Below are 22,945 nucleotides of genomic sequence, written 5' to 3'. Positions count from 1 at the left end.
ACATATCGACCAGTACAAATCTGGACCAATTCAAAACCAATGAATGTAATTTACCATATTAACAGATTAAAAAAGAGAAAAAAAACATCATTTCAATAGATGCATAAAAGCACTTGATAAAGTTCAATACCCATTCATGATAAAACAAAACAAACAAAAATACTCACAAACTCTCAGTAAACTAGGAATAGATGGAAACTTCATTAACCTTATAGGGGACATATACAAAAAAACTACATCTAACATCATACTTAAGTGAAAGACTGCATGCTTTCTCCCTAAGATTGGAAAAAAGGCAAAGAAGTCTGCTCTTACTGCTCTTACAAGCATAGTTCTGAAAGTTTTAGCCACTGTAATAAGGCAGTAAAAGAAAATTTAAAAGCATACAGATCAGAAAGGAAGAAGTAAAACTGTCCCTATTTATAGATGACATGATGGTCTATATAGAAAATCCCACTAACCTATTTTGAAAAACTCCTATAACTAATAAGTGAGTTCAGCAAGGTTACAAAGTCAATATACAAAACTCAGTTCTATTTCTGTATACCAACAATGAACAATCGGAAATGCATTTTAAAAATACCATTTATAATAGCATCAAGAATATAAAATACTTAGGGGATACATTTGACAAAAGATGTACAAGACCTATATGCTGAAAACTGCTGAAAGAAATTAAGGAAGGCTTAAATAAATGAAGAGAAATGTTTTCATGGATCAGATGATTTGGTATTGTTAAGGTGTGAATTCTTTCCAAACTGATCTATAGAATCAATGCAATCCTATTCAAAGTCTCAGCAGGCTTAAAAAAAATGACATGCTGATTTTATTTATTTATTTATTTTTATTTTTTTAAGATGGAGTCTTGCTCTGTCGCCCAGGCTGGAGTGCAGTAGCTTGATCTCAGCTCACTGCAACCTTCACCTCCTGGGTTCAAGCAGTTCTCCTGCCTCAGCCTCCCAAGTAGCTGGGATGACAGGTGTGCACCACCATATCTGGCTAATTTTTGTATTTTAATAGAGACAGGGTTTTACTGTGTTGGTCAAGCTGGTCTTGAACTCCTGACCTCAAGTGATCCACCGACCTCTGCCTCCCAAAGTGCTGGGATTACAGGCGGGAGCCACTGCGCCCAGCCATGACATGCTGATGTAAAATTTTTTGGAAGTACAAACGTATTTATATGAAAATTTAAAATTCATATGGAATCCCTTTTTTAAATTCTGAAAAAGAAAAACAAAGTTGAGGAAGAGGAAATATATATGATCAGCTGATTTTTGATAAAGATGCTAAGGCAATTCAATGAGGGAAGTATAATCTTTTCAACAAATCGGTGCTGGAACAATTGGTAGCCATACGTAAAAATTCAATCTCAACCCTTAACTCACATCATATATGAAAATTTACCTGAAATGAATCATATATTTAAATGTAAGAGCTAGATCTGTAGAAAATGGTAGAAAATCTTAGTAACCTTAGATTTGGGAGAGATTTCTTAAATATGAAACAAAAATCACGATCTGTTAAAGAAGAAATTGATTAATTGGACTTCATAAAAATTTAAATGTGGCCGAGTACAGTGGCTCATACCTGTAATCCCAGCACTTTGGGAGGCTGAAGCAAGAGGATCGCTTGAGCCTAGGAGCTCAAGACTAGCCGGGGTAACATAGCTAAATTCCGTCTCTAAAAAAAAAAAAAAAAAAAAACCAGGGGTAGTGGTGTATGTCTGTGGTTCCAGCTACTCAGGAGGCTGAGGTGGGAGGATCACTTGAGCCCGGGAGGTTGAGGTTGCAGTGAACCATGATCATGCCACTGCACTCCACCTTGGGAAACAGAGCAAGACCCCATCACACACACAAACTCACACGAAGATTGTTCTTTAAAAGATAATGATAAGAAAACGACAACACGAGTCACAGATAGAGAGAAAATATTTGCAGAACATATATCTAACAAAGGACACATATCTATATATTTTTTTTAAAAACCTCCACTCAATAAGAAAACAACCCAGTTTTTAAACATTGGCAAAAGATTTGAATTGATACTACCCCAAAATTTATATGCAGTTAGTAAATAAATATATGAAAAAATAAACCCCCCTATTCATTAGAGAAATGCAAATTAAAACCAGTGAGCTATAGGAAACACCCATTAGAATTGCTAAAAGTAAAAAGACTGACCATACCAGGTATCGTTGAGGGTGTCTAGCAACTGGAGCTCTCATACACTGCTGGTGGGATTGTAAAATGTTTCAACCATTGTAATGGTTAACTATGTGTCAACATGACTGGGTTAAGAGACACTCAGACTGCTGGTAAAACATTACATCTGGCTGTGTCTGTGAGAATGTTTATGGAAGAGGGCCAGGCACAGTGGCTCATGCCTGTGATCGCAGCACTTTAGGAGGCCGAGACAGATGGATCACCTGAGGTCAGGAGTTCAAGACCAGCCTGGCCAATATGGTGAAACCCTGTCTCTACTAAAAAGTACAAAAATTAGCCAGGCGTGGTGGCAGGTGCCTGCAATCCCAGCTACTTGGGTGGCTGAAGCAGGAGAATCACTTGAACCCAGGAGGTGGAGGTTGCAGTGAGCCGAGATCACTGCTCTGCACTCCAGCCTGGGTGACAGAGCAAGACTGTCTGAAAAAATTAAAAAGGAATACTTATGGAAGAGATTACCATTTGAATTGGAAGAGTGAGTAAAGATCTGTCCTCACAAATGTACATGGGCATGATCCCACCACTCAGGGCCTGAATAAAACAAAAAGATGGAGATAGGACAAATTTGTTCTCTCTGATTGAGCTGGGACATTAACTGCCCTCAGACACCAGCCCTCTTGGTTCTGAATCTTCAGAGTTGGACTGAGACTTAAACTATTGACTCCACTGATTGTCAGGCCTTTGGACTTGAACGGAATTATACCACTGGTTTTGTTGGTTCTCCAGCTTGTTAATGGCAGAGGGTGGGATTTGTCTGTCTCTAAAATTGCCTGAGTCAATTCCTGTGTTTCCTTGTATGCATATATTATTTCTGTTTCTCTGAAGAACCCTGGCTAATACAACCAATTTGGAAAACAGCTTGGCATTTTCTTAAAAATTTAAATATTTTTAATTTGTAAAGAAAAATTAAATTACCTACCTAAAAATGTAAAAACCTACCTAAAAATATACCTACACCTATATGATCCAGCCAGTTCACTGCTAGGTACCCAAGATAAATGAAAGCCTGTATCCATACAACTTGTACATGAAAGTTTATAGTACCTTTATTTGTAGTAGCCATAACTGGAAGCATCCCAAATATCAATCAATAGGTGAATGGATAAACAAAGTGTGGTACAGTCATGTAGTGGAATATTACTCTGCAATAAAATGGAATGAACCATTGATAGACACAACATGGACTAATCTGAAAATAATTACACTGAGTGAAAGCAGACAAAAAGAGCACATGCTGAATGATTCCATCTATATAAAATCTCAGTAAACTATAGAAAACTTATCATGACATAAAACAGATTAGTAGTTGCCTGGAGAAGTTGGATAGAAAGGAAAGGATTACAAAAGCGCACAAGTAAATTTTCAGGGGTAATTAATCTGCTTATTATCTTGATTGTGGTCATGTTTTCATAGGTGCACACTTTTGTTAAAATTCATCAAATTGTACAATTTAAAGACATACATTTAGTGTATGTCATTATTTCTCAATAAAGTGATTTTACAAACACATAAAATGAAAAGACAAGCCATAAATTGAAAAGTATTTGTAACACATATAATTGACAAAATATTTATGTTTAGAACATATAAAAACTCTTAAAAGTCAATAAGAAAATTCCATTCATATATGTACCTTAGAGAAACTCTTATAATAACAAATTATGTACATGAATAGATGCATGGTTTTTGACAGCAAAAACCTGAAAATAACTCACATGCCCATTGTCAGTAGAATAATTTGTGACATGATCACATGGTGGAATACTTCACAGCAATACAATTGGTTAACTATAGTTAGGCAGAACATCAGGTTATATTTCAGGAACATACAATTGAGTTAAAGCAAGTTGGCTGGGCATGGTGACTCACCCCTGCAATCCCAGCACTTTGGGAGGCTGAGGCAGGTGGATCACGAGGTCAGGAGTTCAAGACCAGGCTGGCCAATATGGTGAAACCCTGTCTCTACTAAAAATACAAAAATTAGCCGGGCATAGTGGCACACACATGTAGGCCCAGATACTCAGCTACTCAGGAGGCTGAGGCAGAAGAGTTGCTTGAACTCAGGAGGTGGAGTTTTCAGTGAGCTGGGATCACACCACTGCACTCCAGCCTGGGTGACAGAGTGAGACTCAAAAATAAAAAAGAAAAGAAAAAAAGAAAGAAAGTCTTAGAATGATAAATACAGTATGATTCCACTTACTAAAAGTTCAAAAATGGTAGGGCGGTTCCAAGATGGCTGAATAGGAACAGCTCCAGGCTACAGCTCCCAGCATGAGTGACACAGAAGATGGGTGATTTCTGCATTTCCAGCTGAGGTACCGAGTTCATCTCACTGGGGTATGTCAGACAGTGGGTGCAGCCCACTGAGTGAGAGCCAAAGCAGTACAAGGCATTGCCTCATCCGGGAAGTGCAAAGGGGAAGGGAATTCCCTTTTCTAGCCAAGGGAAACTATGACACACAGCACCTGGAAAATTGGGTCACTCCCACCCTAATACTGCGCTTTTCCAAGGGTCTTAGCAAATGGCATACCAGGAGATTATATCCCATGCCTGGCTTAGAGGGTCCCACACCCACGGAGCCTCCCTCATTGCTAGCACAGCAGTCTGAGATCTAACTGCAAAGGTGGCAGTGAGGCTGGAGGAGGGGCACCAGCCATTGCTGAGGCTTGAGTAGGTAAACAAAGCTGCCAGGAAGCTCAAACTGGGTGAAGCCCATCGCAGCTCAAGGAGGCCTGCCTGCCTCTGTAGACTCCACCTCTGGGGACAGGGCATAGCCAAACAAAAGGCAGCAGAAACCTCTGCAGATTTAAATGTCCCTGTCTGACAGCTTTGAAGAGCACATAGTTTGAGATCTGAGAATGGACAGACTGCCTCTTCAAGTGGGTCCCTGACCCCCAAGTAGCCTAACTGGGAGGCAACCCCTAGTAGAGGCACTGACACCTCACATGGCCAGGTATCCCTCTGAGACGAATCTTCCAGAGGAATGATCAGGCAGCAACATTTGCTGTTCAGCAATATTCACTTTTCTGAAGCCTCTGCTGCCGATACCCAAGAAAACAGCATCTGGAGTGGACCTCCAGCAAACTCCAACAGCCATGCAGTTGAGTGTCCTGACTGTTAGAAGGAAAACTAACAAACAGAAAGGACATCCACATCAAAAGCCCATCTGTACGTCACCATCATCAAAGACCAAAGGTAGATAAAACCACAAAGATGGGGGAAAAAACAGAGCAGAAAAGCTGAAAATTCTAAAAATCAGAGCACCTCTCCCCCTCCAAAGGAATGCAGCTCCTCGCCAGCAATAGAACAAAGCTGGACAGAGAATGAATTTGATGAGTTGAGAGAAGAAGGCTTCAGATGATCAAACTTCGAGCTAAAAGAGGAAGTTCGAACCCATCGCAAAGAAACTAAAAACCTTGAAAAAAGATTAGACGAATGGCTAACTAGAATAACCAATGTAAAGAAGTCCTTAAATGACCTGATAGAGCTGAAAACCATGGCACAAGAACTACGTGACAAATGCACAAGCTTCAGTAACTGAATAGATCAACTGGAAGAAAGGGTATCAGTGATTGAAGATCAAATGAATGAAATGAAGTGAGAAGAGAAGTTTAGAGAAAAAAGAGTAAAAAGGCCGGGCGCGGTGGCTCAAGCCTGTAATCCCAGCACTTTGGGAGGCCGAGACGGGCGGATCACGAGGTCAGGAGATCGAGACCATCCTGGGTAACACAGTGAAACCCCGTCTCTACTAAAAATACAAAAACTTAGCCGGGCGAGGTGGCAGGCGCCTGTAGTCCCAGCTACTCGGGAGGCTGAGGGAGGAGAATGGTGTGAACCCGGGAGGCGGAGCTTGCAGTGAGCTGAGATCCAGCCATTGCACTCCAGCTTGGGTGACAGAGCGAGACTCCGTCTCAAAAAAAAAAAAAAAAAAAAAAAAAGAGTAAAAAGAAATGAACAAATCCTCCAAGAAATATGGGACTATGTGAAAAGAACAAATCTGCGTCTGATTGGTGTACCTGAAAGTGACGGAGAGAGTGGAACCAAGTTGGAAAACACTCTGCAGGATATTATCCAGGAGAACTTCCCCAACCTAGCAAGGTGGGCCAACATTCAAATTCAGGAAATACAGAGAACACCACAAAGATACTCCTCGAGAAGAGCAAATCCAAGACACATAATTGTCAGATTCACCAAAGTTGAAATGAAGGAAAAAATGTTAAGGCAGCCAGAGAGAAAGGTCGGGTTACTCACAAAGGGAAGCCCATCAGACTAACAGTAGATCTCTTGGCAGAAACCCTACACATCAGAGGAGAGTGGGGGCCAATATTCAACATTCTTAAAGAAAAGAATTTTCAACTCAGAATTTCATATCCAGCCAAACTAAGTTTCATAAGTGAAGGAGAAATAAAATCCTTTACAGACAAGCAAATGCTTAGAGATTTTGTCACCACCAGGCCTGCCCTACAAGAGCTCCTGAAGGAAGCACTAAACATGGAAAGGAATGACCATTACCAGCCACTGCAAAAACATGACAAAAAGTAAAGACCATCGATGCTAGGAAGAAACTGCATCAACTAATGAGCAAAATAACCAGCTAACATCATGACAGGATCAAATTCACACATAACAATATTAACCTTAAATGTAAATGGGCTACATGCTCCAATTAAAAGACACAGACTGGCAAATTGGATAAACAGTCAAGACTTATCAGTGTGCTATATTCAGGAGACCCATCTCATGTGCAGAGACACACATAGGCTCAAAATGAAGGGATGGAGGAAGATCTACTAAGCAAATAGAAAACAAAAAAAGACAGGGGTTGCAATCCTAATCTCTGATAAAACAGACTTTAAACCAACAAAGATCAAAAGAGACAAAGAAGGCCATTATATAATGGTAAAGGGATCAATTCAACAGGAAGAGCTAACTATCCTAAATATATATGCACCCAATACAGGAGCACCCAGATTCATAAAGCAAGTCCTTAGAGACTTACAAACAGACTTAGACTCCCGCACAATAATAATGGGAGATTTTAACACCCCACTGTCAACATTAGATAGATCTATGAGACAGAAAGTTAACAAGGATATCCAGGAATTGAACTCAGCTCTGCACCAAGCGGACCTAATAGACATCTACAGAACTCTCCACCCCAAATCAACAGAATATACATTCTTCTCAGCACCTCATCGCACTTATTCCAAAATTGACCACATAGTTGGAAGTAAAGCATTCCTCAGCAAATGTAAAAGAACTGAAATTATAACAAACTATCTCTCAGAGCACAGTGCAATCAAACCAGAACTCAGGATTAAGAAATTCACTCAAAACCGCTCAACTACATGGAAACTGAACAACGTGCTCCTGAATGACTACTGGGTACATAATGAAATGAAGGCAGAAATAAAGATGTTCTTTGATACCAATGAGAACACAGATACAACATATCAGAAACTCTGGAGCACATTTAAAGCAGTGTGTAGAGGGAAATTTATAACACTAAATGCCCACAAGAGAAGGCAGGAAAGATCTAAAATTGACACCCTAACATCACAATTAAAAGAAGTAGAGAAGCAAGAGCAAACACATTCAAAAGCTAGCAGAAGGCAAGAAATAACTAAGATCAAAGCAGAACTGAAGCAGATAGAGTCACAAAAAACGCTTCAAAAAATTAATCCAGGAGCTGGTTTTTTGAAAAGATCAACAAAATTGATAGATGACTAGCAAGACTAATAAAGAAGAAAAGAGAGAAGAATCAAATAGGTGCAATAAAAAATGATAAAGGGGATATCACCACTGACCCCACAGAAATACAAACTACCATCAGAGAATACTATAAACACCTCTACGCAAATAAACTAGAAAATCTAGAAGAAATGGAAAAATTCCTGGACACATGCACTCTCCCAAGACTAAACCAGGAAGAAGTTCAATCCCTGAATAGACCAATAACAGGCTCTGAAACTGAGGCAATATTTAATAGCCTACCAACCAAAAAATGTCCAGGACCAGATGGATTCACAGCCGAATTCTACCAGAGGTACAAAGAGGAGCTGGTACCATTCCTCCTGAAACTATTCCAATCAATAGAAAAAGAGGGAATCCTCCCTAACTTTTATGTGGCCAACATCATCCTGATACCAAAGCCTGGCAGAGACACAACAACAAAAAAAGAGAATTTTAGACCAATATCCCTGATGAACATCGATGCAAAAATCCTCAATAAAATACTGGCAAACTGAATCCAGCAGCACATCAAAAAGCTTATCCACCATGATCAAGTGGGCTTCATCCCTGGGATGCAAGGCTGGTTCAACATACACAAATCAATAAACGTAATCCAGCATATAAACAGAACCAAAGACAAAAACCACATGATTATTGCAATAGATGCAGAAAAGGCCTTTGACAAAATTCAACAGCCCTGCATGCTAAAAACTGTCAATAAATTTGGTATTGGTGGAACATATCTCAAAATAATAAGAGCTATTTATGACAAACACACAGCCAATATCATGCTGAATTGGCAAAAACTGGAAGCATTCCCTTTGAAAACTGGCACAAGACAGGGATCCCCTCGCTCACCACTCCTATTCAATATAGTGTTGGAAGTTCTGGCTAGGGCAATCAGGCAAGAGAAAGAAATAAAGGGTGTTCAATTAGGAAAAGAGGAAGTCAAATTGTCCCTGTTTGCAGATGAAATGATTGTATATTTAGAAAACCCCATCGTCTAAGCCCAAAATCTCCTTAAGATGATAAGCAACTTCAGCAAAGTCTCAGGATACAAAATCAATGTGCAAAAATCATAAGCATTCTTATACACCAATAACAGACAAACAGAGAGCCAAATCATGAGTGAACTCCCATTCACAATTGCTTCAAATAGAATAAAATACCTAGGAATCCAACTTACAAGGGATGTGAAGGACCTCTTCAAGGAGAACTACAAACCACTGCTCAATGAAATAAAAGAGGACACAAACAAATGGAAGAACATTCCATGCTCATGAATAGGAAGAATTGATATCGTGAAAATGGCTATACTGCCCAAGGTAATTTATAGATTTAATGCCATCCCCATTAAGCTACCAATGACTTTCTTCACAGAATTGGAAAAAACTACTTTAAAGTTCATATGGAACCAAAAAAAAGCCTGCATTGCCAAGATAATCCTAAGCCAAAAGAACAAAGCTGGAGGCATCAAGCTACCTGACTTCAAACTATACTATAAGGCTACAGTAACCAAAACAGCATGGTACTGGTACCAAAACAGAGATATAGACAAATGGAACAGAACAGAGCCCTCAGAAATAATACCACACATCTATAACCATCTGATCTTTGACAAACTTGACAAAAACAAGAAATGGGGAAAGGATTCCCTATTTAATAAATGGTGCTGGGAAAACTGGCTAGCCATAAGTAGGAAGCTGAAATTGGATCCCTTCCTTACACCTTATACAAAAATTAATTCAAGATGGATTAGAGACTTAAATGTTAGACCTAAAACCATAAAAACCCTAGAAGAAAACCTAGGCAATACCATTCAGGACATAGGCATGGGCAAGGACTTCATGTCTGAGACACCAAAAGCAATGGCAACAAAAGCCAAAATTGACAAATGGGATCTAATTAAACTAAAGAGCTTCTGCACAGCAAAAGAAATTGCCATAAGAGTGAACAGGCAACCTACAGAATGGGAGAAAATTTTTGCAATCTACTCATCTGACAAAGGGCTAATATCCGGAACCTACAAAGAACTCAAACAAATTTACGAGAAAAAAACAAACAACCCCATCAAAAAGCGGGTGAAGGATATGAACAGACACTTCTCAAGAGAAGACATTTATGCAGCCAACAGACACATGAAAAAATGCTCATCATCACTCGCCATCAGAGAAATGCAAATCAAAACCACAACGAGGCCAGGCGAGGTGGCTCAAGCCTGTAATCCCAGCACTTTGGGAGGCCGAGGCAGGTGGATCACGAGGTCAGAAGATTGAGACCATCCTGGCAAACACACGAAACCCTGTCTCTACTAAAAATACAAAAAAACTAGCCAGGTGTGGTGGCAGGCGCCTGTAGTCCCAGCTGCTTGGGAAGCTGAGGCAGGAGAATGGCGTGAGCCCGCGAGGCGGAGTTTGCAGTGAGCCGAGATCATGCCTGGGCGACAGAGCGAGACTCCGTCTCAAAAAAAATAAAAAAAATTAAAAACCACAATGAGATACCATATCACATCAGTTAGAATGGTGATCAGGAAACAACAGCTGCTGGAGAGTATGTGGAGAAATAGGAACACTTTTACACTGTTGGTGGGACTGTAAACTGGTTCAACCATTGTAGAAGGCAGTGTGGCCATTCCTCAAGGATCTAGAACTAGAAATACCATTTGACCCAGCCATCCCATTACTGGGTATATACCCAAAGGATTATAAATCATGCTGCTATAAAGACACACGCACACGTATGTTTACTGCAGCACTATTCACAATAGCAAAGACTTGGAATCAATCCAAATGTCCATCAATGACAGACTGGATTAAGAAAATATGGCACATATACACTATGGAATACTATGCAGCCATAAAAAAGAATGAGTTCATGTCCTTTGTAGGGACATGGATGCAGCTGGAAACCATCATTCTCAGCAAACTGTCACAAGAACAGAAAACCAAACACCGCGTGTTCTCACTCATAGGTGGGAATTGAACAATGAGAACACTTGGACACAGGAAGGGGAACATCACACACCGGGGCCTGTCATGGGGTGTGGGGAAGGGGGTAGTGATAGCATTAGGAGATATGCCTAATGTAAATGACGAGTTAATGGGTGCAGCACACCAACATGTCACATGTATGCATATGTAACAAACCTGCATGTTGTGCACATGTACCCTAGAACTTAAAGTATAAGAAAAATAAATAAATAAATAAATAATGAAAAAATAATAATAATTTTAATTGTAAAAAATCAATAAAAGTAGGCAAATATAATGATAATATAACAATATAGGTTTCATTAGTTATAACCAATGTACCATATTAATATGTTAATAGTAGGGTAAACTGGGTGCAGGGTACATGGGAATTTTCTGTACTGTCTTTGTATGTTTTGTAAATCTAAACTGTTTTTAAAATAATGTTTATTTTTTTATGAAAATTCCAAAATAAATACTATTCATAGAAGTGGAGAAAAAATAGAATAAAAAAAAGTTCAAAAATACAAAATGATTACTACATAAAATAAAGAGAGTGAGAAATACAAGGTAAGGATTGTGTTTGATGATGGTGGGGAGGGAAGACAGTATAATCAGACAGGGATCCATGCAGTACTTCAAGGATAGCAGTACTATTCTGTTCCTTCAACCATATGAGGGTTCAAAAGTATACACTGTATTATTTTTTCACCTTCACATTTTTAATAAATGTTTTTATCTAGTCAATTAAAAATAAAGAGAAGATAAGCATTAGTCCGCTAGTGACAAACCAGGAACGGCAAAGGAGGGCATCCACCACCTAATTGGTCTTGGGATGGGATGAGAGCTGGGATTTGTCCCATCACCCCCTGAGTATTCTGAGGTGATCCTGATGGAGGAACTTACTCAATAAACTGAATCTCAGTCTCCATGAACACACAGCAGACCCAGTGTTGCTTCCCCTCACCCCCCGCAGTGAATCACATCTATTCTAAATAGTTCATTGATTAAGCTTCAAGCGAGTAAATTTTCCCAGCAGCTTAATGGAGATTTCAGTGTAAAGACCTTGACAGCTTCAACTCAAATTTTCAGAGGGCTCCTTGCCTTCCATATTGAGAGTGGGGTCCTGGAAGGATTGCTGCAGATGCTATAGGGGAGGGTCTCTATTCGGGTAAAATGCTATGGAAAGGGCAGTTAAGGAGAAAGGGTGACATAAGAAGAGAAAGATACTGTGATTTGTTTAGAAGCCGCTTAGCCTCTGGCTAATCCTGAGGGTCTATGTTTTATGTAGTTTTAGGAGTGGCAATGCATCTAAAGACATTTTATTTATTTAATTTGTATGGCCAGGCTTGGTGGCTCACGCCTGTAATCCAGCACTTTGGGAGGCCGAGGAAGGTGGATCATGAGGTCCGAAGATCAAGACCATCCTGGTTAATGTGGTGAAACCCCATCTCTACAAAAAATACAAAAAATTAGCCGGGCGTGATGGCATGTGCCTGTAGTCCCAGCTACTCAGGAGGATGAGGCAGGCTTGAACCCTGGAGGCGGAGCTTGCAGTGAGCCAAGATTGCGCAACTGCACTCAAGCCTGTGCGACAGAGCAAGACTCTGTCTCAAAAAATATATATAAATAAATACATACATAAAATAAAAATTAAAAAAACTATTAGGGCTAGCTAGGGTTTTCTTCCTCTTCTGAGGCTTCACATCACATCAGCTGCAAGGCTTACTGCCTCACTGCCTTCCCCAGCACCCATAGTCAACCACCCCCGGACTCCCTGGGGCCACCTGCACAAAAGCATAAGCCTCTCAGATAATGGAAATTTTATTCTAAATGCTTATTTTAGACACAGAAAGATCCACTCTCTTATGCCCGTGTGGTTGATGTGCCTGCTCTGACCTGTGGTTTTTGCACAGTTGAAGGGTCATACTGTCCCTCTCTCTGCCTTCAAGGAGGACCTAACTACCTTCCCCCATTTCTCTCTCTCCCTCTTTTTTTTCTTTTTGAGATGGAGTCTCACTCTGTCACCCACACTAGAGTGCAGTGGTGTGATCTCAGCTCACTACAACTTTCGACTCCTGGGTTCAAATGATTCTCATGCCTCAGCCTTCCAAGTAACTGGGACTACAGCCAAGTACCACCATGCCCAGCTAATTTTTTTTTTTTTTCAGTAGAGATGAGGTTTCACCATGCTGGCCAGGCTGGTCTTTAACTCCTGACCTCCAGTCCAGTGATCTGCCCACCCTGGCCTCCCAAAGTGCTGGGATTACAGAGGCATGAGCCACAGTGCTTGGCCTACCTTACCCCATTTCTGATGGCTCATCTCATCTCCAAATAACCTACTGGAGGTCTGGTGGGTGTTATGATGAGAGAAAGGGGAGGCATGTGGTCACTGTGAAAAGACACATGGGCCCTGCCATTGAGGAGGCCTCAAGCAAATAGAAAACATTCAGAGACAGCGACAATGGTTCCCAGAAGGCCACCTGGAACTGAAGGGAGAGGCTGTAGCCTCTATATTGCCCCTATTCCTGAGTCTCCTCAGGTTTCTCAAGATATCGGATGCCTCCTGTCTCTAATTTCCTCAGGATCAGTGGCTTGAGCTTTGGCTATGAGCCTAAGCCCTGAGCTGACTGCTGGATCCTCTGGGAATAGATTTTCTTTTTCTTCTACTGTTTCCCAGTGGACTCTCCCTGCCTTGTACTCATATTTCCACTGAGACTGAGCAGCCTTAGTCATGCTCCAGAAGCAGAGAGCTGACACGAGTCTAGAGAAATTTGCATGCATATTTGTGTGGGGTTTGGATAGTCAGAGCCTACTAGAGACTAATCTGATATCTAACTTGGTGCTATGACTAATCTTCCTTCTCTGTCTCGCTACCTTCTAGTCACTAGAAACATATAAGTGTTGGAATGGGCAGGACATTTGAATTCTCATCGTTGATTCCCCAGTGATTTTCTATCGGCCTTAAAACAACATCCCACCTTCTGTCCCCAGTTGCATCACCATTGAAAAGGGTGGTTGTTGCACTGACCTTTCCCAGAGCGTACATGAAGGCCAGCTGGCTATCAGACAATGACATGCTTTGAAAGTCCCCTGACCTCTGTGAGGTCAGTTGAGAACAGCTGAGAGTGCTACCATTTTGTCACATGCAGATTATGCTGAAAGCGTGTTGTCCAAATCTGAATGATGAAAGCCAATTACAAACTTGAAAATGAAAATAGACCCCAGACGCAAGGAGATGAGACAGTTAGATTTACTTCCTCTTTTCTAATCAAAGAGGTTTCATGTTGAAGAAAATCATTGTTGGGATTGCAGGAGACCTAAACACAGTCACCATGAAGCTGGGCTGTGTTCTCATGGCCTGGGCCCTCTACCTTTCCCTTGGTGTGCTCTGGACATCCCAGATGCTACTAGGTAAGTAAAATATTTGAATATTGGTGTGGGAATGGAGCTTTGCTTAACTTTGGGGAAAGGACCTGAAGGAAAGAAACATGGACTAATTCTGGCCCTCCAGAGAAGCAGTGTTCAGGTGGAATAAGAAGGGTAGGTATAAGAAAGTTTGGTGTGCAGGATTGAATGACTTTCTGAATACAAAAATCTTCAAGCCTTTTCCATCCTGAAAGTCCCCTCTGACCATGATGTCCTCTCTAGCTGTAATCTCAACTCTTTTCTTTCACTTATGAGACAAATTTTCTTAAAAGAATAGTCCGCACTTGCTATCTGCACTTCCTCACTTCTCATACACTCCTCAATGCTTGCAGCCTGGCTTCCACTGGAATCGGTTTTGTCTAGGGCACAATGACCTCCATATTGACTGGGTTATGGCATGCTTTTCAGTTCATATCTTGCTGGACTTCTCTGCTGCACTGTTTTTTTGTTTTTTGTTTTTTTTTGAGACGGAGTCTCGCTCTGTCACCCAGGCTGGAGTGCGGTGGCCGGATCTCAGCTCACTGCAAGCTCCGCCTCCCGGGTTCACGCCATTCTCCTGCCTCAGCCTCCCGAGTAGCTGGGACTACAGGCGCCCGCCACCTCGCCCGGCTAGTTTTTTGTATTTTTTAGTAGAGACGGGGTTTCACCGTGTTAGCCAGGATGGTCTCGATCTCCTGACCTCGTGATCCGCCCGTCTCGGCCTCCCAAAGTGCTGGGATTACAGGCGTGAGCCACCGCGCCCGGCCTGCACTGTTTATCACTTACTTCTTTTTGCATTCTCTACTACCCTGGCTTCCATGGCACCATTTTCTCCTCGTACTACATGGACTTCTCTTGATCCCTTAATAGCTTCTCTTCTCTTCCCCTTAAACGGTAGTGTTCTCTATAGTCATAGCCTTGCCTCTGTACTCCTCTTTCTTTAGACAATCTCCTTCATAAGCTTATTTGACTATATAATTTTTGCCACTATAACTCTGTATTTAAGAGTCCCAAATCATATCCCCAACCTAACCATGCTTTTGAGCTTCACATTCAAATATCACGCTTCATACCAGACATATCTACCTACATATCTCACAGGTGTCTCTGCACTATGTGACCAGAGCTGAACTTATCTGTCCTTTTGCCCCCCGCCTCGACTAATTCATTTTCCACTATTTCTGATCTCAGCTAATGACACCAACATCTACCCTTACAAGGCCATAAACCTGAGAAACAATCCAGACTCTTCCTTCTTCTTCATTCTCTAAATCTGACAATCATTAGGTTTGGCAAGTTTTACCTTCTAAATTGCTCATAGAAGCAGTCCCTTCCAGGGATCATCACTAATGTCTTAGGACAAGCCCTCATCCTCTATGACTTGGGCTAGTCCAGTAAATTCCTAACTAATCTCCTTGTCCAAACCTTGTGTTCTTGAAATGAATTCTGTACCCTGCAGACAGAGTAATTTCTAAAACTCAAGTTTACCAGCCCAAATTCCTTATCATGGCACAAAAGGCCAAGCAGCCTCTGCTTTTACCCTCTCAGCCTTGTAACTTATGCTCTAATAAATCTCAATCAGTTCATAGTTACATACTCACACACCAGACTCTTGCCTGTCTCTAAGGCTTTGCTTATACCACCATCTCCACCTGAAATGAGCTATTTCGATGGCCCCCTATTCTCCTCCTCCTTGCAAATGTGTAGGTACCCCTAAAGACTCAGCTTAAGTGGTATCTTTTCCAGGCAGCTTTTCTTGAATGCTTCTTTCTGCTCCAATGGCTGCTTGCGATACATTTTCTTACTATAATATTTTCCTACTTATGCTGAAATAATATTTTCATCTACCTGTGTCTTCCACTAAATTGAGAGCTACTTGTGGTTAGGGATAATTTTTTTTTGTTGTTTTTGTCTTGTGATAAGAACGGCAGACTTGGAATCAGATACTCTGGTTTCAAGCCCCTCTTCTATGTACCAGCTCTATGTCACTTTAGAAAATCACTTTTTATATCTCTGGTTCAGTTTTATCATTTGTAAAATGAAAATAATAGTACCTACTACCTAAGGTTTATTGAGTGAGTTCCCAGTAACCCAACAAGATTTTATTTTATTTTGTTTTTTGAGACAGGGTCTCACTCTGCCACCCTGGCTGGAGTGCAGTGGTGCAATCACTGCTCACTGCAACCTTGACCTCTTGGGCTTGAGCAGTTGTCCTATCTCAGCCTCCCAAGTAGCTGGGACCACAGGCAAGTGCCACCATGCCTGGCCAATTTTTAAAAAATTATTTGTTAAGCCAGGATCTCTCTATGCTCCCTAGGCTGGTCTCAAACTCCTGGGCTCAAGGGATCCTCCCACCTCAGCCTCCCAAAGTGCTGTGATTATAAGCATGAGCCACCGTGCCTGGACAAGATTTTATTTTTAAAAAGAAAAAATGGAGAGGAGGCAGAGCACAGTTGGGTGACAGTGGAGGAACTGAAAAGAGGTAGCATTACAGTGAAGGGAGCTGAGAGAGGATGGAAAGAAAACACCTGGTACTGCTGTGATGAGAATTAGGAAGTAAAGAGGGGCCTTGGTAATCAAAGAAGAACGCTGGGCTATTGGGAGTGCAAGAGAATAAAGGCAAGTGGGGCACGAAATGACAGTCGGATGGAGTGAAGAAGTATGCACATGTGAATGGTCATGAGGCTGGAGAAAGGGGAGAATAGTTAGGGAGATAAGGAGCAGTCCCAGAGAAGGGAGACATGTCACTTCCCTTGCCTGGGTCTACCATGAAGGTAAGAGATAGGTTGAGAAGATGTGGTGAGAAATGGATGACTCTCAATTTCAATCTGGAGAAAAGAGTTGTTCCACAGTTACTGGTATGGACTGGAAGGATGGGGAAAAGACAGAGAAAGCCCTATGCCACTACCTGGGAAAATTCAAGTGGCAGAGGACATTAAAGTAGAGATGGCTGAAAAGTGAAGACCTGAAAGGGGGAGGAAGAAAGGAGGAGAGACACCGCTGGGTACTGAAAGCTCTTTGATAGATAACATATTCAAGGCTGAGGAGCCAAGTGAAGTTTGGGAAAAATCAGAATATGAAAGAAAGTCCCCGAGGAAGGTCTGAGGACTGAAGTATACCATAATACCATATCTGCACAGTGAAGTAAAAAGAACACTGATTTTGGATTCAGACACACCTGCCTTTCCTGCTCCATTGCTTAGTCTCTTTTTAAGCTTTGGGTATATTAATTTGGCTTTCTTTTCTTTCTTGCTTTCTTTTTTTTTTTTTTTTTTTTTTTGAGACAGAGTCTCGCTCTGTTGCCCAGGCTGGAGTGCAGTGGCACGATCTCGGCTCACTGCAAGCTCCACCTCCCAGGTTCACACCATTCTCCTGCCTCAGCCTCCCGAGCAGCTGGGACTACAGGCGCCCACCACCATGCCTGGCTAATTTTTTTTTGTATTTTCGGTAGAGACAGGGTTTCACGGTGTTAGCCAGGATGGTCTCGATCTCTTGACCTCGTAATCCGCCCGCCTCGGCCTCCCAAAGTGTTGGGATTACAAGCATGAGCCACCACGCCAGGCCTAATTTGGTTTTCTAAGTGTGTTTCTTTAAGAGTATTAAATGAGGATAAAGTCACATACCTGGAAAGTTTGTGAAGATGAAGTAAGATATTGCACACAAGTGCTAGCAGGGTCTGGTACCCAATGAACATTAGAATCTGATGTCTCCCTTTCATTCCTGTCCTATGCCTCACCTGCTTCGAGTTACCATTGTCTTTGCTCCTGGTTTCCCGTACCAGCAGCTGGATGTCATGCCGGTGAGTTTCACCATTCTTTCATTCTCTCCCCTCCCTCTTCTCCAAACCACAGTGCATTTGCTGAGAGCACCTGGGCGCCCGTGAATCAAGGTCAAAACTATCCCCCTGAGACACTCACAGGGGTCTTTCTGAAAAAAAGGTTTTGGTGTCTTACTAGTCTCATTCTAAGAAGGATGATTCTCCTGGGAGATGGAGGAACCCTGTCCTCTTTCTCCAAGTTGCAGCATCATTTTCTGGTTCTCCCTGGGCCATGCCCTCTTCAGCTGCCAGTTTTGAGACGCTGCAGTGTGAGGGACCTGTCTGCACCGAGGAGAGCAGCTGCCACGTGGAGGATGATTTGACTGATGCAAGGGAAGCTGGCTTCCAGGTCAAGGGCTACACTTTCAGTGAACCCTTCCACCTGATTGTGTCCTACGGTGAGGTCCTGGGAAGACCTGAACAGTGCCCTAAACCCCTTCTTTCAGCCCCAGAGCCCACCCAGGAACGTGTCCCTAGGAAACTGGCCATGGGATGAGGTACTTCCTTCCCAGTCTTCAGCCCACAGCAACCACGGTGCTCTAAGTCCTAGGCCCTAGGGAAGTTGTCCCATACTCCCAACCAGGGGTGAGAGTTTACCTGGACCCTCAGAGACAGTTTACGGGAGTAGGCATCCCTGGGGGTAGCTCCCAAGGGAGGCCCTGGGTGACACTCAGCTCTTTCTCTGGACCATAGACTGGCTGATCCTCCAAGGTCCAGCCAAGCCAGTATTTGAAGGGGACCCGCTAGTTCTGCGCTGCCAGGCCTGGCAAGACTGGCCACTGACTCAGGTGACCTTCTACCGAGATGGCTCAGCTCTGGGTCCCCCCGGGCCTAACAGGGAATTCTCCATCGCCGTGGTACAAGAGGCAGACAGCGGGCACTACCACTGCAGTGGCATCTTCCAGAGCCCTGGTCCTGGGAGCCCAGAAACAGCATCTGTTGTGGATATCACAGTCCAAGGTGAGAGCTAGAAGCAGCATCTTCATGGCAGGGGAGGGTAAGGAGAGATAGAGAACCCAAATTGTCTTTCTTTAGCCTAGAGGTGGCAAGATCATCAAAAGATTATGGAGCAGGTTGCTGGCAAATGCCCAAGTTGGGCTTCAAAAGGGACGAGACCTCAACATTGCCTTTTCAAGTCATCCAGCCCTACTCAGAGTCCAGCATGGTTCCTACCACCCAGATCTATGCTTCCCAGCGCTCACTGATTGGGTGTCTGGACTACTATCAGATTTGCCCATCTGTGGATCTTTCTTAGTCCTGTCTACTTGCAGGAAGAATTTGACAGATTCAAATGGAATCTAAGACAGCCCATTCCTGCTGGAAATGGGAAAGGAAGTGTGACTCCCCGAGGCTCTTCGCCTGCATGTGTCTACCTGTATATAAGATGGCTGAGTTCTTCTTTCTTGCCTTTTTCCCAGAACTGTTTCCAGCGCCAATTCTCAGAGCTATACCCTCAGCTGAACCCCAAGCAGGAGGCCCCATGACCCTGAGCTGTCAGACAAAGTTGCCCCTGCAGAGGTCAGCTGCCCGCCTCCTCTTCTCCTTCTACAAGGATGGAAGGACAGTGCAAAGCAGGGGGCTCTCCTCAGAATTCCAGATCCCCACAGCTTCAGAAGATCACTCCGGCTCATACTGGTGTGAGGCAGCCACTGAGGACAACCAAGTTTGGAAACAGAGCCCCCAGCTAGAGATCAGAGTGCAGGGTGAGTTTGTATCAGAGTGCAGGGTGTCTGTTTGGCATGCATGTGAGTGAAAAGGGGAGATAGGATGAATTGGCCTGTGAGCTGGGATTCGGTGTGAGCAGGTTAAGAAGGGACACAGAAAAGACAGGAACAATGGGCCAGAATCCCTGATGATGAGAGACAGCACAAATAGAGAACTTCTCCCTCAGACTGTGGTGTACACCTCACCAGTCCAAGAGCTGAGCCAGCTCCACACCTGCTGCCACGCAAGCCTTAGCATCCCCCCCATGCTCTCTGGGCATTTATAGGAATTTAATATCTGGAATGAAGATGGGATAGTCTGAAGTCTATGTTCAATTCTCGGAGCCACTGTTAAGAGGCTGCCCTTGACCTGAAACACTCCCAGAGGAGGTGTCCAGGGTGATAAGGGGGCTTGAAGTCATGCCATATGAAAAATAATGGAAGGGGCTGGAGATGCTATCCTGAATAGGAGGTGACTCAGAGGCCAGCAGGGGTGTCCTCAAAAAGCTGAAGGCTGGCATTAGCACAAGGAATTAGACTAATGTCATATATAATAAAGAGGCTGACCTAGAACCAGTTACCACATTCATGCTTCAGGGAATTAGATTCAGCCTTGATAGAGAAAGAACTGGCTAATGGTTATAGCTGTCCAGTGGTAAAGCCTCACTGCTGAAGAATTTCAAACAGAGGTGGCCAAGCTTCAGATTAAAATTTGGACCAGGAGGGACACTAGAGTCCTCAAGTCCCTGCTGCCATTGAGTCCTACAGCCACTTTCAGAGAACAAGAAAGTTTGGCCAGGGATGGGAGGGAAGGGCCAGAGTCGGACTTCACTCTTGTATGTGCCTCCTGCCCCGTAATCCAGGTCCCTCCGGCTCTGCACCTCCCACCTTGAATCCAGCTCCTCAGAAATCAGCTGCTCCAGGAACTGCTCCTGAGGAGGCTCCTGGGCCGTTGCCTCCACCGCCAACCCCATCTTCTGAGGATCCAGGCTTTTCTTCTCCTCTGGGGATGCCAGATCCCCATCTGTATCACCAGATGGGCCTTCTTCTCAAACACATGCAGGATGTGAGAATTCTCCTCGGTCACCTGCTTATGGAGTTGAGGGAATTATCTGGCCACCGGAAGCCTGGGACCACAAAGGCTACTGCTGAATAGGAGTAAACAATTCGTCCACGATCTCGCTTAACCACCCCAATAAATCTGATTCTTTCTATGTTTTCTCTTCCTGTCCTGCACATATGCATAAGTACTTTTACAGGTTGTCCCAGTGTTTTGTTAGAATAATGTAGATAGGTGAGTGTAAATAAATTTGTACAAAGTGAGAATTGGAGTTTAGTTATAATTGCGTATTCTCTCTTAACACAACAGAATTCTGCTCTTTAGATCAGGAATTTCTATCTGTTATGTAGACCAGAATTTTGTGATTTAAAGAGAACTAATGCAGGTGGATTTAATACAGCAGTCTCAATTGGGGGCAATTTTGCTCCCCAGACGACATTGGGCAATATTTGGAGACATTTTGGTCATTATACTTGGGGGGTTGAGGGGTGGTGGGATGTGTGTACTACTGGCATCTAGTAAATAGAAGCCAGGGATGCTGCTAAACATCCTATAATGCATAGGGCAGTACCCCACAGCAAAAAATAATCTGGCCCAAAACGTCAGTTGTATTGAGTTTGAGAAACCCCAGCCTAATGAAATCCTAAGTGTGGGGCTCTGGAATGGGACTTTGCCCTTTCTAATTACTATCTCTTTCCAGCCTCATTCAGCTATTCTTATTGACATACTAGTCTTTAGTTGGTGCGATGGTCTGTTCTTTAGTTCTAGTTTGTGTCCCCTCAAAAGCCATATGTTGAAATCCTAATCCCCAAGGTGATGGCACTAAGAAGTGGGCCTTTGGGAAGTGATTAGATCAGGAGGGCAGGGCCCTCATGATTAGGATTAGTGCCCTTATTTAAAAAGGCCCCAGAGAGCTAACTCACCCTTCTACCATATGAGGACATGGCAAGAAGATGACGTATACAAGAACCAAAAAACAGCTCCCACCGAACACCGACTCTGTTGTTGCCTTGATCTTGAACTTCCAGCCTCCAGAACCATGAGAAATAAATTTCTGTTGTTTGTAAGCTATTCAGTTTGTGTATTTTGTTATAGCAACCCAAATAGACTAGGCAGTTGGCCTCTGCTACATGGCTGAGTTTATGATATGTTAAAAATACTCATAAAACAGTGTCTCTGTCTACAGAGGGCTTACACTGTGGGATAGAAGAGAATAATAGCCTATCCTATAACACAATTAAAGCAGGGTATATAAAAATTTCCCACAGGATCCTACTGGACTCAGAAATAAGTGACCAAATATAATATTGCCAGAGTTGCAGATAGTTGTTTTTATTTAATTCATCTGTCTCTGAAATCTTTTTCTTTAATAACACATAATGACACTGTTTTAGTCTCGTATTAATACTTTTTTCTATGCTTGGACTTCTATTGTACATTCTCAGCCAATGAGAGCTGGCCTGGCAGACTCTATAGTAACCTCAACTCAGTTAGCACACCATTTTATAATGACCTCAACCAATGGCTGTTCTACCATGTTATTCTAAATTATACGGTGTGATTTTCTCCACTGTGGCCTTTCTTTGTGCCATTAATTATGTGCAGTTTTGACCCAAAATGATTTATAAAAGACATGCACATGATCATTCTAGACATGCCACAAAGAAACAAATAGAATCATGCTGATGGTAAAATGAGAGTTTTATGGTAGTTCTTAGCACCTTTGAGGGAAAAAAAAGATCAGCAGGCATCTGGGAATTGGTAGAAGTCCGTAAACATCACTACAGCCTGAGAGGACTGATTTACAATTGTATGAATGGGAGTTGCAAGAGTGACCAGAACTATGTCATGACTTTGATGGACTTGAAAAAATGGAAGCTCAATTGCCAATGTACCACGGTAGATGTGTCTCCAAAGATGCTGTATTATAACCACTCTACATGGAGTTGATTTCAGCTAATGCTCCCATATGCATGAATGCATCCTGCAAGCTCCTGCTAAATGGGGAATTCATTTACAGATAGTAGAAGCTATCA

At 42.6% G+C, this 22,945-nt stretch overlaps 1 protein-coding gene across 14 annotated transcripts; it reads left to right on the top strand.

Moving 5' to 3' along the window:
• The first annotated feature begins 13,749 nt into the window (after positions 1–13,749).
• FCRLA (Fc receptor like A) lies at positions 13,750–21,980 on the top strand. 14 transcript variants are annotated; one of them, XM_015113959.3, is made up of 6 exons: positions 14,040–14,335; positions 18,111–18,128; positions 18,392–18,544; positions 18,840–19,106; positions 19,565–19,849; positions 20,713–21,980. In XM_015113959.3, exons 1-6 carry the CDS (start codon positions 14,206–14,208, stop codon positions 21,003–21,005), a joined length of 1,146 nt encoding a protein of 381 aa, XP_014969445.2. In that variant the 5' UTR covers positions 14,040–14,205; the 3' UTR covers positions 21,006–21,980. The 14 variants fall into 14 exon arrangements, with proteins under 14 accessions (XP_001118111.3, XP_014969445.2, XP_077795750.1 ...); XM_077939609.1 differs by having other exon boundaries at positions 14,190–14,335; positions 18,347–18,544; XM_015113964.3 differs by having other exon boundaries at positions 14,193–14,335; positions 18,114–18,128.
• Positions 21,981–22,945: the final 965 nt, after the last annotated feature.

The sequence above is a fragment of the Macaca mulatta genome, chromosome 1, assembly GCF_049350105.2.
Source record: "Macaca mulatta isolate MMU2019108-1 chromosome 1, T2T-MMU8v2.0, whole genome shotgun sequence".
Taxonomy (NCBI): domain Eukaryota; kingdom Metazoa; phylum Chordata; class Mammalia; order Primates; family Cercopithecidae; genus Macaca; species Macaca mulatta.
The sequence above is the reverse complement of the archived record's forward strand: the minus strand, read 5'-3'. Positions and strand labels throughout refer to the sequence as shown.